The sequence below is a fragment of the Typopeltis vanoorti genome, chromosome 25 (genome assembly GCF_054136105.1).
Source record: "Typopeltis vanoorti isolate ZY-2024b chromosome 25, IOZ_Tvanoo_1.0, whole genome shotgun sequence".
NCBI classification, from domain to species: Eukaryota; Metazoa; Arthropoda; class Arachnida; order Uropygi; family Thelyphonidae; genus Typopeltis; species Typopeltis vanoorti.
The window spans coordinates 21,958,181-21,976,948 of record NC_143573.1 but is presented as its reverse complement, the minus strand read 5'-3'; the positions used below and the strand labels follow the sequence as shown (position 1 = coordinate 21,976,948).

Genomic DNA, 18,768 nt, shown 5'->3' with positions numbered 1-18,768 from the left:
GAAAAGAAACTGTGAGCAAGAGGGTGAGGAGTTGTTTCTTTGACGTGGAGGGTGGTTGAACCGTGGAATGCATTGCCTGATGGAGTAGTGAGAGCGAGAACGGTCAATGAGTTTAAGGAGTGGTATGAGAGACTTTGTGTTTCTTTAGGGGGGACCTCCCCCTCAATGAATCTTGACAGACTTTATGTTCTTAGGAAGGACTTCCCACGATGAGTCTTTTGATTCCATGGAGGCCTGAATAATAATAATAATAATAATAATAATAATAATACCAAACAGCAGTGTTTTTAATTTCCTCTCATCGTTCATTCTACATATATGGCCAAAGAGATGTAATTTCCTTTTGATTATTTTCTGGATCAGGTTTTCTTTTGGTTGTATTCGTCTATACATTTCCTCATTGTTCACTATCTGGATCCAGCTCATTTTCCAGATCTTTTCTATACCACTTCCTCTCAAATGCTAATATCCTCCATTCAGATTCTCTCAGGAGTATCCAGGCCTCACATCCATAGAGCATGTTGCTGAAGATATAGGTTTCTACAATATGCAGTTTAGTGTGTATCTTTATAGTTTGGCTCTTCCATATTTTGTTTATGGCTTTTAAGATAGTTGTTGCTCTGGCTATTCTAATTTTTACCCCTTTATTTGGGTCCAAGTCATGCATCATGTGGCATCAATGATATGTGAAGTGTTCCACATTTTCCAGTTGAAATCCATCTATGGTAACTTTGTTCAGTAACTCCTGTTGTCTCTTCAAGTAACTCCTGGTAAAAATAAGGCAAGAGATTAAACGTATGAGAAATGACAAGAAAATTAGAAATTTAAATGGGAATGTAAGGAAGAATGGGATGAAGAGTGGCATTCGATGATAAGAGTTGTGGTAAGTGAAAAAGTGCACAAGATCTGTTTTCTGAGAGGTAGAATGAGCAGGGTAGTTGAAGCATTGAATAAGATGAGTGTGCGAGCAAAAGAGTTGGTAGTGGTAGTTTTTCCGAATGATTTGACTGGTAACAAGAGGAATGTAAGATGGGGATATCATGAAGCTGTTAAGGAGAGTGAAAATAACAGTGTGGTAGGTAAGATAGTCAGCATGTTGCCCCAATATGATAATGATGAATTGGGAAGGCAAGCAAAAATTATGAATGGTATGCTAGCAGTGTTGTATAAGGATAAAGGTGTTCATTTTGTAAATGTATGGGATGGGTTTGAGGGGTGGATAGAGCTGTATAAAAGAGATGGGCTACATTTGAATGGCAAATTGCTAGCCTGGTGGTTGGCCGAGTGGTTAGTGTATATGCTCTCCAGCCAAAAGGCTGCAGGTTCGAATCCCGCTGTGGGTATGGATGTTTGTGATTGTCTGTGAAAATACTAGTGGTGGGCAGTAGGTGCTAGTGATGATGGTAGTTGCTCTTCACTGTAGTTGGTGAATTGAGTAGTGGAGACACAGAGTTGTAGATGGTAGTTGCTGTCCACTGCAGCTGGTGGATTAAATGGTGGAGACAGAGTTCTGGAGTAGTGTCCTCCCTCGATGAGTCTTTAGATTCCCTGGAGGTGTAATGTAATAATAATAATAATAAATTGGAGAATCTGTTGCTGCAAGAGAGAATGACTGAAGTGAATGTTAGACCTGAGGAAGCAAGAGGTGTTGTGGAAGAGAAGGAGGGTAAAGTAGGCACATTTGTGAATGGAGAGGTGAGTGGCACAAGCAAAGAGAATAAAAAAGAAGGAACACAGGGTGAACAGGGAGACACTGTGTGAAAAGCGTAGGTTATAGTTTCAGGAGTAGATGTGTGAGTGCACAAGAAAGGATTAAGAGAGTCAAGGATGTGGGGGTGTCATTTAGGTCTGGGGAAGGGAGTAACATCAGTGATGATAGACAGGAATGGACAGGGGGAGTATAAAGGAGTCATGTCCAAGAAGTGGGGTTAGTGGAACTTGTTATAGAAAGAGAAATGTCCTATTGTGTATGTTTACAAATACTAGAAGTATTTGAAACAAGGGGGAATGAAACTGTAGTGTTGATAGAGTTAATTCACCCAAAAATTGTTAGTATAAGTGAGATATGGTTGAACGAGGATGGCATTCTGACAAGAATGCAAATGGGAGAGATACACAGTCTTTTATGAAGATAGGCAAAGCAAAAAAAGGGAGGAGGAGTGTTACTGATGATGGCAGATGGGATTGAGCTCATTTGAGGTGGAGATGCAAGCAGCATTGCCTGAGAGTGTGGTGAGTGCAGAGACAGTGAATGCATTTAAGTCAAGGTATGACAAGCTGTGCATGTGAGAGTGAGATTTCCCATGATGAGTTCTCTTGACTCAATGGAGGTCTGGTGATGATAATAATGTCTTTAGCATACATACTGAAGGGACCTGTGGAAATCTGAAGTGTGTGATATTGAGCTTCCCTATTTTTAGGGCATAGTTAAGAAACAACTATTTCCATTTAAGTGATAGAAGCAGTGCATTTGATTTAACATAGAAACTTAAAGTGGAATGTGCGAAAGGCACAAGCAGTTCTTCACATATATATACCATGATGGTGGATGGGATCCAACATCACAAGCTACTCTGCCTTGCAGAACCATAGACTTGAGACCCATAATCCAGCCTTTGAACTTATAAGTGCATGATAAAGACAAAGCAATGAAAAATGATCTATATCCCATTCAGTAGAGGATAGAGTGCGAAGGAGATTCAATGTGCTCTTGCACTTTTCTGTCAAAGACAAGTCCCAAGAACTTGGCTTCTGTTGCTACTGGAATAACTGTTTGTCCTATTCTTAACTCAGGGGCTGGATGAAGAGTGCATGCATTTCAAGCAGAAGTTTACACAGACACTTTTTTTCTGCTGAAATCAGCATCTCTAGTGAAAAATATATGAAAAGCATGATTCCTATTACGCTGGCTGTTGGTTTGTGGGTTACTGTGTACTACTGGTAGATACAAGTGTCATTATGGATTATCACCCCAACCAGCAATGACATCTATAGACATCCAGCAAAATCTGGATATGATTCTGTAACACCTATTGAATAAAATGGATAAGAAGCACAATTTGATCTCACTATTTTATCCACTACAGCTGGTAGAGAGGTTAAAGAAGACAAGACTTGATGTAAAATCATCCTGTTTTTTTTTTTGGCTGTAGAGAATGTTTCATCATTTCAGCTGATTCTTTGAATGCTCTTGAGTAAAAACAGTAATCAATGTGGACCATTTCAGTTCATTGCCATTCTACTTGGTGTTTTGTTTCCATTGTATGTGCTGCCAGCCTTATTTATGCATTCTTTCATACTCAATGCCCTTGAAGTGTATCGATTGGCATATCTCATCAGATCTACTAGTCTGTCCTATATACAGGGTGTTCGGGATAAATTTGACAGTTTCGTAAGGAAAAAGAAAATCTTCTTTGTATCTATTAAATTTAATGAATTGACAAAAAAACATTACAGGCAGAGTTAATTACAATACTATCAACAAGATTTACTCAAAATAACCACCATTAGCATCGATCACAGCTTCAATTCTGCTTCGGAACCTCGAACAAGCTGATGCTACAGTCTCCCTGGGAAGGGCCGCAAAAACTGTTTTAATTTTATCCATTAACTGGGCTTTTGTATTACTGGAAGTGCGATTGGTGTCTTTTTCAACTGCACCCCATACAAAATAATCCATGGGGTTAAGGTCTGGGGAGTTTGGAGGCCAAACATTTGGACTGGTGAAGTCGTAGAAATTTTCAGACAACCATTTTTGACTTTTCCCAGAGGTGTGGCAAGGGGCCGAATCCTGCGGCCTACCATTGGCTACCCTTGTTATCCAGGGCTTGACTACAGTTAGCAACTCCACGAACAAAGCCCGAATTCCAATGCCAGGGTTCTTCAACACCTGTTCCTGCAGATTTGCGAGGAATTCTGCTGTACGAACGCAATCAGATCGTCTGCTAGGGATCTTTCTTCTTGCTACATCCTCGTAGTCACCATTGCAAGTCTCTAGTTCATGCCTGATTGTTTTTACTGTATTCAGGGAGCATTGGGCAGCAGTCGTAATATCCTTATTTTGATGGCGGGCACGAATCATCATGATACAAGTTATTCTCTTCCATGATTCAGGTGGGTTCCAGCTATCCATCCTTTCTGACATCTTGTATATGAATGAAGAAGGGTCCAAACTTTTAAATGAAGCGAAGTGTGTGTTAATACATGTAACTTACGGAAAAATATAATTAATTATAAATATGTCAAATTTATCCCGAACACCCTGTATTATAGACCACAATTGCAACTGATCTTTTAAACACCTAGTTTCATAATGGTGGATGTGGAGGCTTAATAGGTTAAGGTGTTCAGAGAATTTGTTCACTGGATAGAATGCGACTTTTAAATATTGTTGGTGAGCAATCTTTCCCTACGTGCAACTTTTCATCATGATACAGCTGGTTTTTATCACCATCCACCACAAAAAACAGGCATCCTCTGTTCCTTAGGTGATAGAGCCGACAGAGTTTCCACAAACACAGATAAAAGAAGCCAATAGCTACAGTATCGTAATTCTGTCCTTCCAAAAAATTCTATTTCAACCTCCAAAACAATAAACACAAAAAAAAAAAAAAAAAGAATACAAAGGAGCAGTGATTCTCCCATGTATACAATCAACCAAAGATAAAATAGAAAGGTTGCTTTGCCAACAAAACTTAAATCTCCTTCTAGCCATACAATAAAATCTCTGAACACCTGAAACTTCCTAAACTCCACATCTGCCATTTAAAAAAAAAAAAAAAACAGCTGTCTAAAAGATTAGTTGCAATTGTGGTCTACACTACACAGAACAGACTGGCAGATGTGGTGAGATAACCTGAATGGAACACTTCAAGGACACTGAGAATGAAAGAAAGCACATATCAGGGCTGGCAGCACATACAATGCAAACAAAACACCAAGAAGAATGGCAACAAACTGAAATAGTCCACACTGATTACTATTTTTACTCAAGAGCATTTAGAGAATCAGCTGAAATGATGAATCATCCTCTACAGTGCACCAAAAAACAAGGGAAGATTTTACAATCGATTAGTCATCACACACTTGTATCTACTAATAGCATACAGCAACACATGAACCAGCAACCTACATAATAGCAAATACATGCTTTCTATCATTTAAATATTTTCAATTTTTTTTCACTAAAGATATTATTACTATTATTATTATTACATGACACCTCCAGGGAGTCCAAAGACTCATCGAGGGAGGGCACCTACTCTATAACTCTCTGTCTCCATCACTCAATCCACCATCTATTACACACCAATGTCATCTACTGCCCACCACCACTAGTGTTTTCACAGACAATCACAAACATCCATGCTCATGGCAGGATTTGAATCTGCAGCCTTTTGACTGGAAAGCAGATACACTAACCACTTGGCCAACCAGGCTGACTGTTATTAATATATTAACTAATATTAATTGATAATTAGTTACTAATTAATATTAGTTACTAATATTAACTGTTATTGTTGCATTCTAGTTTTTAGTATATTCCCATGATTTTCTGATGAGGTTAAACAAAGTAATTTACAAAACTAGTTGAAATAAAATATACAGTTTCTATTTGATACCTTTGTTTGTGGTTTTATATCAGAAAAAACAGTTCATTTTTATTTCTTTTTCATCCTTCAACTTCTCAGATTCAGATGCATGAGAGTGAGCCAGATGAGCCCCTGACAGTTGATACATTTAGCATCCTTTGAAAAGCAAGAATTGTTATCATGCTCTTTAATATCACACTGGACACAGGTGACATAGTCACAACAGGCAGTTTGGGCATGTCCGTATTTCTGACATTTAAAGCATCCCAGTGAATTAGTGGGGGTGTAAGGTATGGGTAGTAGGGGTAGCACCTCTGCCTGCTCAGCAGTCACATCAAAATATTTGGTGGCTGGGTGGAATTGGTCCCCACTGCTCATACAACTCTCACTTATGGCTCCAAGTAGCTGGTAGAGTGCACCAGCAGCCATACCCTGGGACTGTGCCTCGACTGCCATGCAAAACTAAGTGAGGGTATCAGCATTTTATGCTGTAGTGAAGGAGAGTGTCTCCTCCTTGTTGCACTTGAAGACTGGAATGGTTGAGTTAGCAGATGACCAAAATTTAATTTGACAATGGTAATGAAGGCATGACAGCAAACTATGTGATATAGTACAGGCATTCTCCGAGACAAAACAGAGATGTGGCCAGTCACCGTGGAAGAGACAGGAACCTCACCACATAGCCTTCTGTAGTAAATCATGAAACAGAGAACCATGTAGGATTTAAGCAATAGAGACAAGGTTAGACGCTCTGCAACTTTTGTCTCTTGGAAACATTACAGGGAAGAAGAGAAAGAAACTCGGGAACGTAAGATGGATACTATGAAAATAGCATATGATGAAGATACCTTAAACCCTCCAGGGAGGATATCTCCTGATCCTTCATGTCTGAAAACCAAGAATCTTCTCTTAAGGCTTGCAACTTGGAATGCAAGACCTTATATGAAGCTGGGAAGTTAAGTTACATAACCTTATACAAGAACTCGAAGCAATGAAAATTGACATTGCTAGTATCAGTGAAGTCAAATGGACTAATAGTGGAAAAATAAACAGAAAGAGCCATTCAATTATATACTTATGCATTGACAGTCACAGTCATAGGAATGGAGTAGCATTTGTACTAAAACATAAGATTGTGCAATCCTTACTTGGATTTTGGCCCATAAGTGACAGGATGATTGCATTAAAAATTGTAGCTCAACCTTTTAATATTTTTATTGTCCAGATATATGCAACTACTTCTGATTACCCAGATGAAAATGTAGAATGTTTCTATGAAGACATTCAAAATGTGCTAAACAACGCTAAATCAGATGACATAACTATCGTTATGGGAGATCTAAATGCTAAAGTAGGCTCAGAAAAGATCTCTTCCTGCATGGGAAAACAGGGCCTCGGACATAAAAATCCAAGAGGAGAAAGATTAATACAGTTCTGTGAAGAAAACAATCTGGTAATAGCAAATACTTTATTTAGCCACCCTCATAGAAGACTTTACACATGGAAAAGTCCCAGAGACAGCTGTTTGTACCAGATTGACTATATAATGATATGGCAGAAATTTAAAGAGGGCATAAAAAAGGCAGTAAAATAAAAATTCCCAAATTTGCGAAGAAGATGAGTAAACCCTAGATGAACAAGATACTGAAGATGATGGAGGAAAGAGAAAAAGAAACACAAAAATCATCCTGAATAATAGAACTTAAACAAGGAGATCAGGAAAGAATGTAGGATTGCAAAAGAACTATGGCTCAAAAACAAATGCAAGGAAATTGAACTTCTGGACAAAAATTACAAACTCAGAGCACTTCATGAAAAAGTTAGGGAGCTAACTAACAAATCTTGCAAAAGGGTAGACTCTCATTGCATTGAAGATACCAGTGGAAACATTCTAATGGAAAAAGACAAAATAAGGGATAGATGGGTAGAGTATTCAAAGGAACTCTACAATGATGATAGAATAGATAAGCCAATGCAAGAAGATTTGGAGGATTTGGGAAGTAACAAATACCATTAGGAAACTGAAACTAGGAAAAGCTCCGGGAATGGATGGAATTATGGCAGAATATCTAAAGGCTTTAGATGATAAGGTTATAAGATCACTGACTGACATATGTAACAAAATATACATAATTGGACACCTGCCAAAAGATTTTAAGCACTCAACGTTCCTACCAATACCTAAAAAATCGAAGACAATCAAATGTGAAGAATACACAACAATCAGTCAGATAGCAAAAGTTATATTATATATCATCCTAGAAAGAAATAAACATAAAATCAAAATGGAAATTAATGAAACACAATCTGATTTCCAGGAAAATAAAGGAACTAGAGAAAGACTCTTCAACATTAGAACTATTATAGAATTTGGAGAAGCAGAAAGAAGTCTACTTATGTTTTATTGACTACACAAAGGGCTTTGACAATATACAACATGAACAACTAATCAAATGCATCAGAAATTTAGGAGTAGATGGTAAAGAATTTATCAGATTACTGATAAATCTATATTGGGAGCAAACTGCCTCAATAAAAATATCAGGAGAAATCTCGGAGGAATTCCCAGTAAAGAAGGGTGTCAGACAAGGCTGTGTTCTTTCTCCTATATTGTTTAACCTCTATACCGAAAATATCTTCCAGCAATTAGAAGAATTTAAAGGAGTCAGCATAGGAGGCAGGAATACAAACAACTTAAGATATGCAGATGATACAGTACTACTAGCTGAAAATAAAAAAGATCTTCAAAACCTACTAGAAGAGATGCTGAAGCTAAGTGAAAAATAGGGACTTAATTTCAACTTAAAAAAAAAAAAAAACACCAAAACCATGCTGGTAACAAGAGAAAAAGGGAAAATACCTAATATAAATATTAAGATCAGAGGAAATACTTTAGATCAAGTAGAGAGTTATATATATTTGGGTCAACTAATTACAGAGAATGGAAAGTGTGATAAGGAAATATTAAGAACAGAACTTGCTAGATCAACCTTCATTAGCATAAAAAACATTCTGACCTCAAGAGAAATTCACACAAAAACAAGAATTAGGATGTCCAAATGCTACGTATGGTCAACACTGCTATATGGAGCATATCAAAATATTGTGAAAATAAACTAAAAGATTTTGAGATGTGGATCCTCAGAAGAATTCTTAGAGTCCCATGGACTGCCAAAAAAACTAATTTAGAAATATTAGAGATGATTGGAGAAGATAGGAATCTGTTGAAAACCATTAAGAAAAGGAAAAACACCTACCTTGGTCACATACTAAGGCATGAATCCTTACAAAAAACACTTCTAGAAGGAATGATACAAGGAAAAAGAAGAAGAAGAGGAAGACAAAGAAGATTGGATGGGAAATAATACGGACTGGAGCTTTTTGTCCTACGAAGAATGCAAAAGAGAAGCACAAAACTGTACATGGTGGAAACTCATGATAGTCACCTCCTGGAAGGAGATGACATCTGACAAGAGAGAGTGAATTAGGGATGTAGAGTCTAAACAGGACAGTTGAGTTATCATCCTTTTACAGATGTTGGAGGCTTGGGAACATCCAAAGTAAGGATGATGTTTCTGGTTGGAAACATCCTTAGGTCAGGATTCACCTCTTATCTATCTCTTCCTGATGTTTAGTTCTGAACATATGTTCTCATCAAGAAACATTAAGGAGATCCAATGCTGATATTGCTCCTCTACAAGAATTGAGGGTTTTACAAGGTGTTGAAAGTTTTTCTCACTTGGTTACACTATAAATTAAAGATGCCAAGAAATTATATTCTTGGTTTAATCCGTTATCCAAGTGTAACTAAACAAAGTTTGTGCGTGAAGTAACTTACGCACAAACGTGCAACTCATATATAAAGGCTAATGACTTCACATCATTTGCCTTAGTATTCTATAACGCAAAGCAATATCCTTATGGATGTGTATACAGCTATGCATTATATCCATAAGGATATTGCTTTGTGTTATGGGATACTAAGGCAAATGATGTCAAGTCATTAGCCTCTATATGCGAGTTGCCCAGTCATGAGGTTACTTCGTGCACAAACCTTGCTTACACTTGGATAAAGGAATAACCCAACAATATAATTACTTGACATGTTTAATTTATAGTATAACCAAGTGGAAAAACTTTCAATCTCTAGCTCTAATCCAGAGTATTTTAGTAATAAGATGTGACATCTTTTGGCTACTTGTATATGGAAATATGACTTCTGCAATACTTCAGCTTTGATTTCACTTCTGGGTGTGGCTCTCACCGATGACAGCTCAGATTTCGGCAAGATAAATACTTTGGTTTTATTTCATTTGTTTTTCACTTTGATTTTATTTTACTGGTGCTAGTAGTGGTTTTTCCCCCACTAGTGCTGTTTTTTTTTTTAAAGTAAATATTAATACTGCTGGTAGTGCAGTTCATATCTGCATTAGTGGGTATTACTTTTGGAGGTGTCACGTCTGCCATTTTATAGTAGTTCAAATAGAGCACTGGCTGGTGGTGTAGAATTATTTCTATATCACAGGATTATTTAATTCTCAGTCTTATGACTGAAAGGTTTTCTTTTTTTTCTCCAATCCAACACAGAGGTTTTAGTCTTTTTCTCCCACCTGAGATAATGGTACTAATTTCTCCAAGAGTGTGTCCTCTAGGAATTTCAGGATGAAAAGAAGCAAGATGGTTGACTAAGGTTTCACAAGAGATAGTTGTTGTTAGTAAGATTTATTCCTTCAGCCTGTATGGTAGAGGGAATTATTTAATTCTAGTTAAAGATGTGGAAACAAGGGACAAACTATTAAAGGAATTTACTTTTCTATGCAACACGGTTATTCCTGTAATGGTGGGAGGTTCTGGTTAAAACAGTAAAAATTAAAAGATTTCCAATGAATATATAGAGAACAATAATGAAATTCATATACAAACATTCTCAAAATGGGATACAATTAGTAATATATGAAAGGGTTTATCAGGTGAAGATCCAAACTGGTTTTCTTGTGGGCCACCTTCACAATGAATATGATGATGCCTGTACCAAATTTTTTCAACATCGGTACAACCCAAATTATTATTATTATTATTATTATAGGAGGGCGCTAGTGGGTCAAGCGCTACGGACGTGTTTTGAAGAGCTCCTGATTCAGATAAGTTTTACTAGGAATAATTAAGTATATATGCGTAATTGTTTAAGCAAGAGCGGCTTTAAACATTGTATGCTACCGATATTATTAGTGTGGGGTTTTTTTTCTTGCCTAAACTAAATACGAAATCGTTAATATTAGACCTAGTAACCTGCAGAGAAAAAAAAAATGGCGGCGGCATTATCATTCCATGATTTTAATTTAGATTTCAGTTATTTCGTTAAGTGTGAGGTCTGTTATATGTATTCCTTTGATTACATAAATGATTTGTGGATGTTTAGTGCAGATGGAAGAAGAGTGTGTGGAAAATGTGACCTGAACGAGGAATTGATGAATGCAAATATGAAATTGATGATAGAAAGTGCTAGTACCGATTGTGTCGTGAGTGCACGTTTGAAAGAGTAGGATGGTGAGAAAGACAGAGAAAAAAATGTTAAAAATCAGGAAAAAAAAAAAAAAACAGCGATTTGACAACTGTAACGGATGTTAAATGGGACGAAAGTGAGGCGGAAAGAAACGAAATTGAGAGAATGAATGAAAGTAGAAACGGTGTGATGCAGAAATCGCAAGTAAAAAAAATCGAAAGAATGAATGATAGCGAAAAAAGAATGAATGATGGCGAAAGTTGGACGCATGTTGGAACGAAAGTACTGAACCAAAGAAAGATGAATGACAGTAAAAGTGTGAAGAATGATAGCGAAACTTGGATGCATGTTAGTCCGAAAGTACAGAAACAAAGAAAGATATGTGAGAGTGAAAGTGAGAAGAATGATAGTGAAAGTTGGACGTATGATGGACCGAAAGTACGGAAACAAAGAAGGATGAATGAGAGGGAAAATGAGAAGAGGGGGTCGAGAGTTAGAAAGTTAGAAAGATTTAATGATAGAGAGAATGTGTCGCAAGGTTCGGAAGGTGAATTGGATTGGATGAAGCAAGAAATGAAATGGATGAAGCAAGAAATGAAATGGATGCGGAATGAAATTAAGAGAATTCAGGTCAAAACTATTAAAATAAATCATGATGGCATGAAAGAGTTAACAAAAGATGAGTGAGTGGCATTGTATGGCGACTCCATTATTAAAGGTGTGCTAGAGGATAAAATGCACAAGGTATGTTTCCCAGGCAGTAAAATGAGTAGAGTGATTGAGGCATTGAATATGAGGCGGGAACGAGCAAAAGAGTTAATTGTATTAATTGGTACAAATGATTTGAGAGACAACAAAGAGCATGTTAAAATGAATGTCAGGAGACTGCTTGGAAAGATAAAAGAGAATAATGTGACAGGAAGGGTAGTCAGTGTGTTGCCTAGGTATGATTGTGGTGAAATGAGGTGGAGAGCAAGGATTATGATTGATATTCTGGCTGAAATGTGTGAGGAGATGGGAGTACAGTTTGTTAATGTGTGGAATGAGTTTGAGGGACGAAGTGAGCTGTATGAGAGCGATGGACTGCATTTGAGTGGTTATGGTGTGAGTCGCTTGGAGAGACTGCTGCTGGAAAGGGGAGAAGTGAATAGAGAGAATGAATCAGATCGAGAGGGGAGTGATGTGGAAGAGCAGGAGAGTAAGACAGGAGAGATTGAAGAAGTGGAAATGAATGGAAGTGAGTGGTATGAGTATAGAAAATGAGAGAATGGGTGTGCAAGAGGAGCAGGGAAACGGGGAGGCTCAGGGTGGACAGGGATACACAGCATGAGAAAGGTGGATGTTCCAAGAGGAGGTGAGAGCATGTGTAGGCAGGAAAGTAATGGGATGATCAGGGATCAAAAGGAAACAGATGGAATTGCAAAGGGTTCTAAAATGAAGAAGCAGAAAGGGAAATGGCCCCGGTCCAGCATGGAGAGATCACATCGAGTGAGTGGTATCAGTGGAACTAGCTGTAGATACAGAAATGAGTTGTTGTGTTTGTATACCAATGCTAGAAGTATAAGAAACAAGGCGGATGAAATGGTTGCACTAATTGCATCTGTGCACCTAGAGATTGTCGGAATAAGTGAGATATGGTTAGATGAGGATGACATCCTGACAGGAATAGAGATGGAAAGGTATGATGTGTTTCGTGAGGATAGAAGGGGTAAAAAGGGAGGGGGAGTGCTATTGATGATAGAGAAAGAGTTATGTCCATACAAGATAGAGATGCAAGAGGGAAATGGGGCCAGTGGTTTTGAAGCAGTATGGTGTGAGATAGAGGTGAATAGAATCAAATACTTGGTGGGATGTTGTTATAGACCAGGTAATGTGGATGGTGGTGATAGTGAAATGTATAGTCAAATAAGCCAAGCAAATAAGAAAAGGGTGATCATTATGGGTGATTTTAATTATGGCAATATAGACTGGAATGAAGAGATAGCAACTGGAAGTAAAGAAAATGAGTTTCTTGAGTTTTTGAGGGATAACTACCTCAGACAGTATGTAACAGAGGGCACACGAGGATTAAGGGTCTTGGATTTGGTCATCTCATCGGAGGATGTAATTATCAATGAGGTATCAAATCATCCACCAATTTGTGAAAGTGACCATGAGGTGATTACTTGGGTGGTTGCCAGCAGTGCAAGGACCTCTGTGAAAAAAGGGTATATGTGAAACTACAAGGGGGGGGGGGGTGATTATGAAGAGCTCAGGAGACAGCTTGCAGGTGTAGCATGAAATGAGGAGTTAGCTGGAAAAGAGATCAATGCAGCTTGGGGGATTTTCAAAAAATATTTAGTACATGCAATGTCTAAATGTATGCCATGGGTGAGAAGGTTAAATAAGGTAGGTGTGAGATCGATGAATAAAGAAATTAAGCATGCAATACAGAGAAAAAGGGCATTGTGGAGGCAGCATAAGAGAAGTGGAAGTAACCAATTTCATGAGGTCTACAAAGACCAGGCAAGGAGGGTGACTTGGTTGGTGAGAGTAGCTAAAGAGAGGTATGAACAGCAGTTAGCTAATGAAGCCAAAAAGAACCTTAGGGAGTTCTTTCGATATGTAGCTAGCAAAAGAAAGAATGATTATGGAAGGATGACATTGATTGGAGGAAATGGTATAAAGACAGCTGTTACAGAATGTGTGGTGGAGATACTTAATGAGCAGTTCATAAAGATCTTTCAATCTTGTGAATGTGACCTCATGGAGAGATTAAGAGAGCAGTTGATGATGGGGAGGAGAGACTGACTTAAGTGAGCAAGAGGTGTTTGTGGAGTTGAGTAAACTAGTTGTAAATAAGGCTGTGGGACTTGATAATATATCACCACGTATTCTGAAGGAATGTGCCAGAGAGTTGACACCTGCCTTGACATATTTTTTTAATACGAGTCTTGCACTTGGTCAAGTCCCTAAAGAGTGGAAGGAGGGCAAGATTGTGCCACTTCATAAAGGAGGTGATCGAACTCAAGCATCAAACTATAGGCCTATCTGTGTGTCGGGTGTTGTGGTTAAGTTGTTGGAGAAGCTTGTGAGAGCTAGAATCCAGAGTTGGGTTGACAACAATGGTATAATCTTTGATGGACAGCATGGATTTGCTAAAGGGAGGTCGTGTTTTAGTAATCTACTTACTTATTACAATAAAGTGACTGCTTCCTTGGACAGAGGAGAAGGATACACAGTAATATACTTGGATTTTGCAAAAGCTTTTGATAGAGTACCTCATGATAAGTTGACAGTCAAACTAGAGCAGATGGGGTTGGATATTAGATTAGTGCATTGGATTGGAGACTGGCTATCTGATAGGTATCAACAAGTTGTGTATGGGGGTGCAATATCCAGGAAAAGGAAAGTCACTAGTGGAGTGCCTCAGGGATCTGTTTTAGGGCCATTACTATTTAACTTGTATATTAATGATATTGACAAAGATTTAGATGGAGATATTCAGTTGTTTGCAGATGATGCAAAGTTGGGACGAACCATAAAGAGTAGTGAAGATGTTGTGGCCTTGCAAGAAGACTTGAATAAATTGAGTGATTGGGCAAGCAAATGGGGATGTGAGTTCAATGTTGCAAAATGTAAGGTTTTAAAATTTGGAAACCAAAGATGGGATGCAGAATTATGCTTGGTGAGAATATATTGTTGGAAGTAGAGGAAATAAGAGATCTGGGGGTGATAGTGGATAAGGATCTAAAATTTAGGGGACACATCGCCAAAATTGTGAAGACAACACAAAGACTTCTGGGAATGATGCGGAGGACACTGACGTGTAGAAGTAGGGAGATTCTTGTTCCATTGTATAAGGCTTTGATTAGGCCAGACATGGACTATTGTGCCCAGATTTGGTCACCAGGTTTTCAGAAGGATGAAGAGATGTTGGAAAGGGTCCAAAGGCGACTGACTAAGGTAGTTTCTGACCTCTGGAATGTTGAGTATGAGGAAAGATTGAAAAGATGTAATTTGCAGAGTCTAGTGGAGAGAAGGAATAGGGGAGATATGATAGAGACCTACAAGTTGGTAAGGGGTTGTTATAGGATCAATGGTGGAGAAGTTCTACAGAGAATAGTGGGAGATCATGGGAGAACCAGAGGTCATCCCTGGAAACTGTATAAAGAAGGTGTGAGTAAGGGAGTGAGAGGCAGGTTTTTTTCGTGCAGAGTTGTGAGTGATTGGAATGCCTTGCCTGAGAGTGTGGTGTCTGCAAGGAGTTTGAATGTGTTTAAGATGCGGTATGATGAGATGTGCGTGAGATAAAAGGACCTCCTAGATGAGTCTTTGACTCCATGAGGTCTTGTTTAATAATAATAATAATAATAATAATAATAATAATTATTATTATTATTACATGACACCTCGAGGGAGTCCAAAGACTCATCGAGGGAGGGCACCTATTCCATAACTCTCCGTCTCTGCTACTACTTTCATCATCTACACCAGTGCCATCTACCGCTGACCACCACTAGTATTTTCACAGACAATCACAAACATCCATGCCCACGGCGAGATTCGAACCTGCAACTTTTGGCTGGAGAGTGGATACGCTAACCACTCGGCCAAGCAGGCCGGCAAGTTATGGTTAAACTATCCTGGAGTACAGCGTCAGTGCCTGCGTTGTGGTTCATATGATCACTCTGGTGGCAACTGCTCCAAATCTAATTGTTTCAACTGCATGGAGACTGGATATGTCACTAATCAATGTCCCAAATCCTATCAGAAAGGACAGGTAGAGCCAATAGCAAATATATTAGAACAGCGTATATATCAGAGGCATAAAGAAGAGTTCCTGGATCTTCCAATTCAGTCTAGTAAAGATGGCGATTTTAAACAAAGTATACATGGTAATATCACAAAAACGTGTGCAACCAAATCAACCAGAAATTAGCACCAAAATTCCAGAACTGCAGGAGCCACTTTCCCAGTTAAATATGGGAGGAACAACATCAGTTGAAATTACCAATAATGAACCTAGTATAACAACTGAACAGATACAAGATGAAATGCAAACACATGAAACTGTTGTAAAGGAGAAACTGGAGAAGAAACAGAAAAACAAATAAGCCAACTGAAAGAACTTTATGCAGACAAGATCGTCCAAAAGAAAAAGAATTCTGTTAAAAAAGTAACTAAATCTAAAAGAAAAAGAAATAACAAAAATTGCAGAGATGGAGAAGTTTGCAGATCATCAAATGAAGATTCATCAAGCTCAGAAGAGTTTATGCACTATGAAGAACCATCTCTTGCTAATAAAGGGACAGCAAGAGATACAATTAAAAGATAAAAAAATTAAAGATAAAAACAATAATAAATGTTATTGATTCAAAGTTTTATCAGATTAGCATCTATGAAAAGAAAATAACTAGCTTCCAAATCAAGAATGATAGGCATGAAATTGAAATAATGGAAAGCAACTGGAAAAAAACTGGAAAACAGTTTACAAGAAGCAGACTACACAATTTCTCCTTAACAGATTGAAGACCTCATTAGGTTCATCCAAAATCTAGAAGTTAAAGACAAGTGACACTTTAATTATAGCATCTCCTTTCTGCATTACCTCATTAAATGTATGAGGAATTTATTCGTTTGTTTCACAAAAGTGATAGCAGAATTCAATTCTAATATCACTTGATTTTTTTTTTTTGTTACAAGATATAAACTCAAGTATTAAAAGAATCATATTTAATTAATTAGGACATGTGCTTGAGGTATCATATAATGCTAATATTTATTTTAATAAATATACATGTGTAATGCGAAATGTATAAAAATGTTAACTTACTAAATCCCATGCATAAATTCCAATCCAATATATCACAGGTTTGACACCACTAACATACTGAAGATGTTTGGATCCTGTTACTCTGTCTTCAATAAGGAACATTACAAAACTGGCAGTTACAAAAGACATAGCAAAGATGATTGAAACTGCATGTATTAAACTTATCCCTTTTCTTTCTCTGAAATGAAAGAAATATTTTAAGAAAAAGAAGAGAAAAAAAAGTGTCGTAAATTTACTAAATAATTATAAGCATCAATTCTGCATTCATCCTATAAAATTTATTTGGTAACTTATATTTCAATCATATCTCCTCTTTTCTGCATCTTAACCAGATTTTGCTACCCACAAACCATTTTTATTCTATTCTCAATAAGAAGCATTCTGCAAATACATCACTATCTTAACTGCCTGCCCTGGAAATAATACATAGCAAGAAATAACTGTCCCTACTCTTCCATTTGTTTTTTTCAACATCCCATTGATCTATTATGTCATTTTAGCCACTTTACAAAATGATGAGCCTCTAACTCCATAGAGATGTATGAGAAAATAATAAATCATACTCAAGTAATTGTGCATTTCTTGAAGTTCTTCTGCTGAGTTTCTTAAAGCACAACATCAGCAATAATCATTCCTTTTATTCCCCAAAGAGAATAAGCAAAACTTTTTTTAGCCATAACTAACTTTTTGAAGAAAAGTAGGTAGCCAGTCTTCATCCTCCTTCAAGTCTGTGCTGATAGTGAGCCAGAGCTATCCATGAATCAAAACATTTCAGGAGATGGAGAGAATTTATTATTATTATTGTTGTATGGGCACCTCCATGGAGTCCAAACACTCGTCGCAGGAGACCCAAACTATCCACACAATCTATCATACATCTTGAAACAATTAATAGACAAAGTGCTCACAACTGACTCTGGAAACCGATTCCACTCATTCACAACTCTCCAAGCAAAAGATCTAGTTTTCACACTCCTACTAACCATACTTTTATTCAACTTCCAGGTATGACCTCTTGTTCTGGTCCCTCTAGCTGAGTGCTGAAACATTTCCCCTGCATGAATCCTATAAAACCCTTTAAGCAACTTAAATCTTTCTATCATATCCCCCCCCCCTCTTTTCCTCTATCAACCAACTGCTGCAATTCATACACCTTCAATCTATCCTCATAGGGAACATTCCACAGACTACTCACCAACTTGGCCGCACACCTCTGAATCTTCACGACTACTTCCTCATCCCCAAGAAATCCATGAGACCAGGCCTGAGCATATCAAGACCTTATAAAGAGGAATAACAACTTCTTTTTCTCTACTTGTGTGTTCTTCAATAGCCAAGTAATCTTATAGGCTACCTTAGCAATATGTCCTATAAACTTCAACTCTCTATCTACCCCCCCCCCCCCCCAAATCTCTAGCTTCATCTATTTGCTGGAGTACAGTGCCATTAATATGATACACAGCTTGTAAAGCTGGTAATCTATTTATTCCAAAATACATAAGTTTACATTTCTTACATTAAGCTGACACCAATTATCTTTTGCCAATACTGACATTTTGGGAAATACTGATCTAAGGGTAAGATAATTAGTGCACACTGTGTACAGTTCTAAGTTTTCTCCCTTTGTTCTCTCACTGTTATGGATGTACTGAAAAGTTGTGATAATCACCATGAAGGAATTGAAATGTCTGATATGTGTTCTTATATGTCCTAAAAGAAAAATAATAACTTATTACAATTTGATGAACCATTGGGGTTAGAGAGTTTTAAGATATGTTCTTTCTTGTGGTTATATCAATTGCTTTTATATAATTTTTGTTCTAGGTGTTCATCAGAACATTCCAGTCTCCCCTAGTATG

At 37.6% G+C, this 18,768-nt stretch overlaps 1 protein-coding gene across 1 annotated transcript in view; it reads right to left on the bottom strand.

The window, feature by feature from the left end:
• The window catches only part of LOC150092596 (phospholipid-transporting ATPase ABCA1-like), a 982,930-nt gene that overhangs the window by 267,997 nt on the left and 696,165 nt on the right, over positions 1-18,768 (bottom strand). Inside the window, exon 36 of the mRNA XM_090414749.1 lies at positions 16,910-17,087. Within this exon, the coding sequence (XP_090270875.1) occupies positions 16,910-17,087 (178 nt within the window). The remainder of the gene's footprint in view (positions 1-16,909; positions 17,088-18,768) is intronic.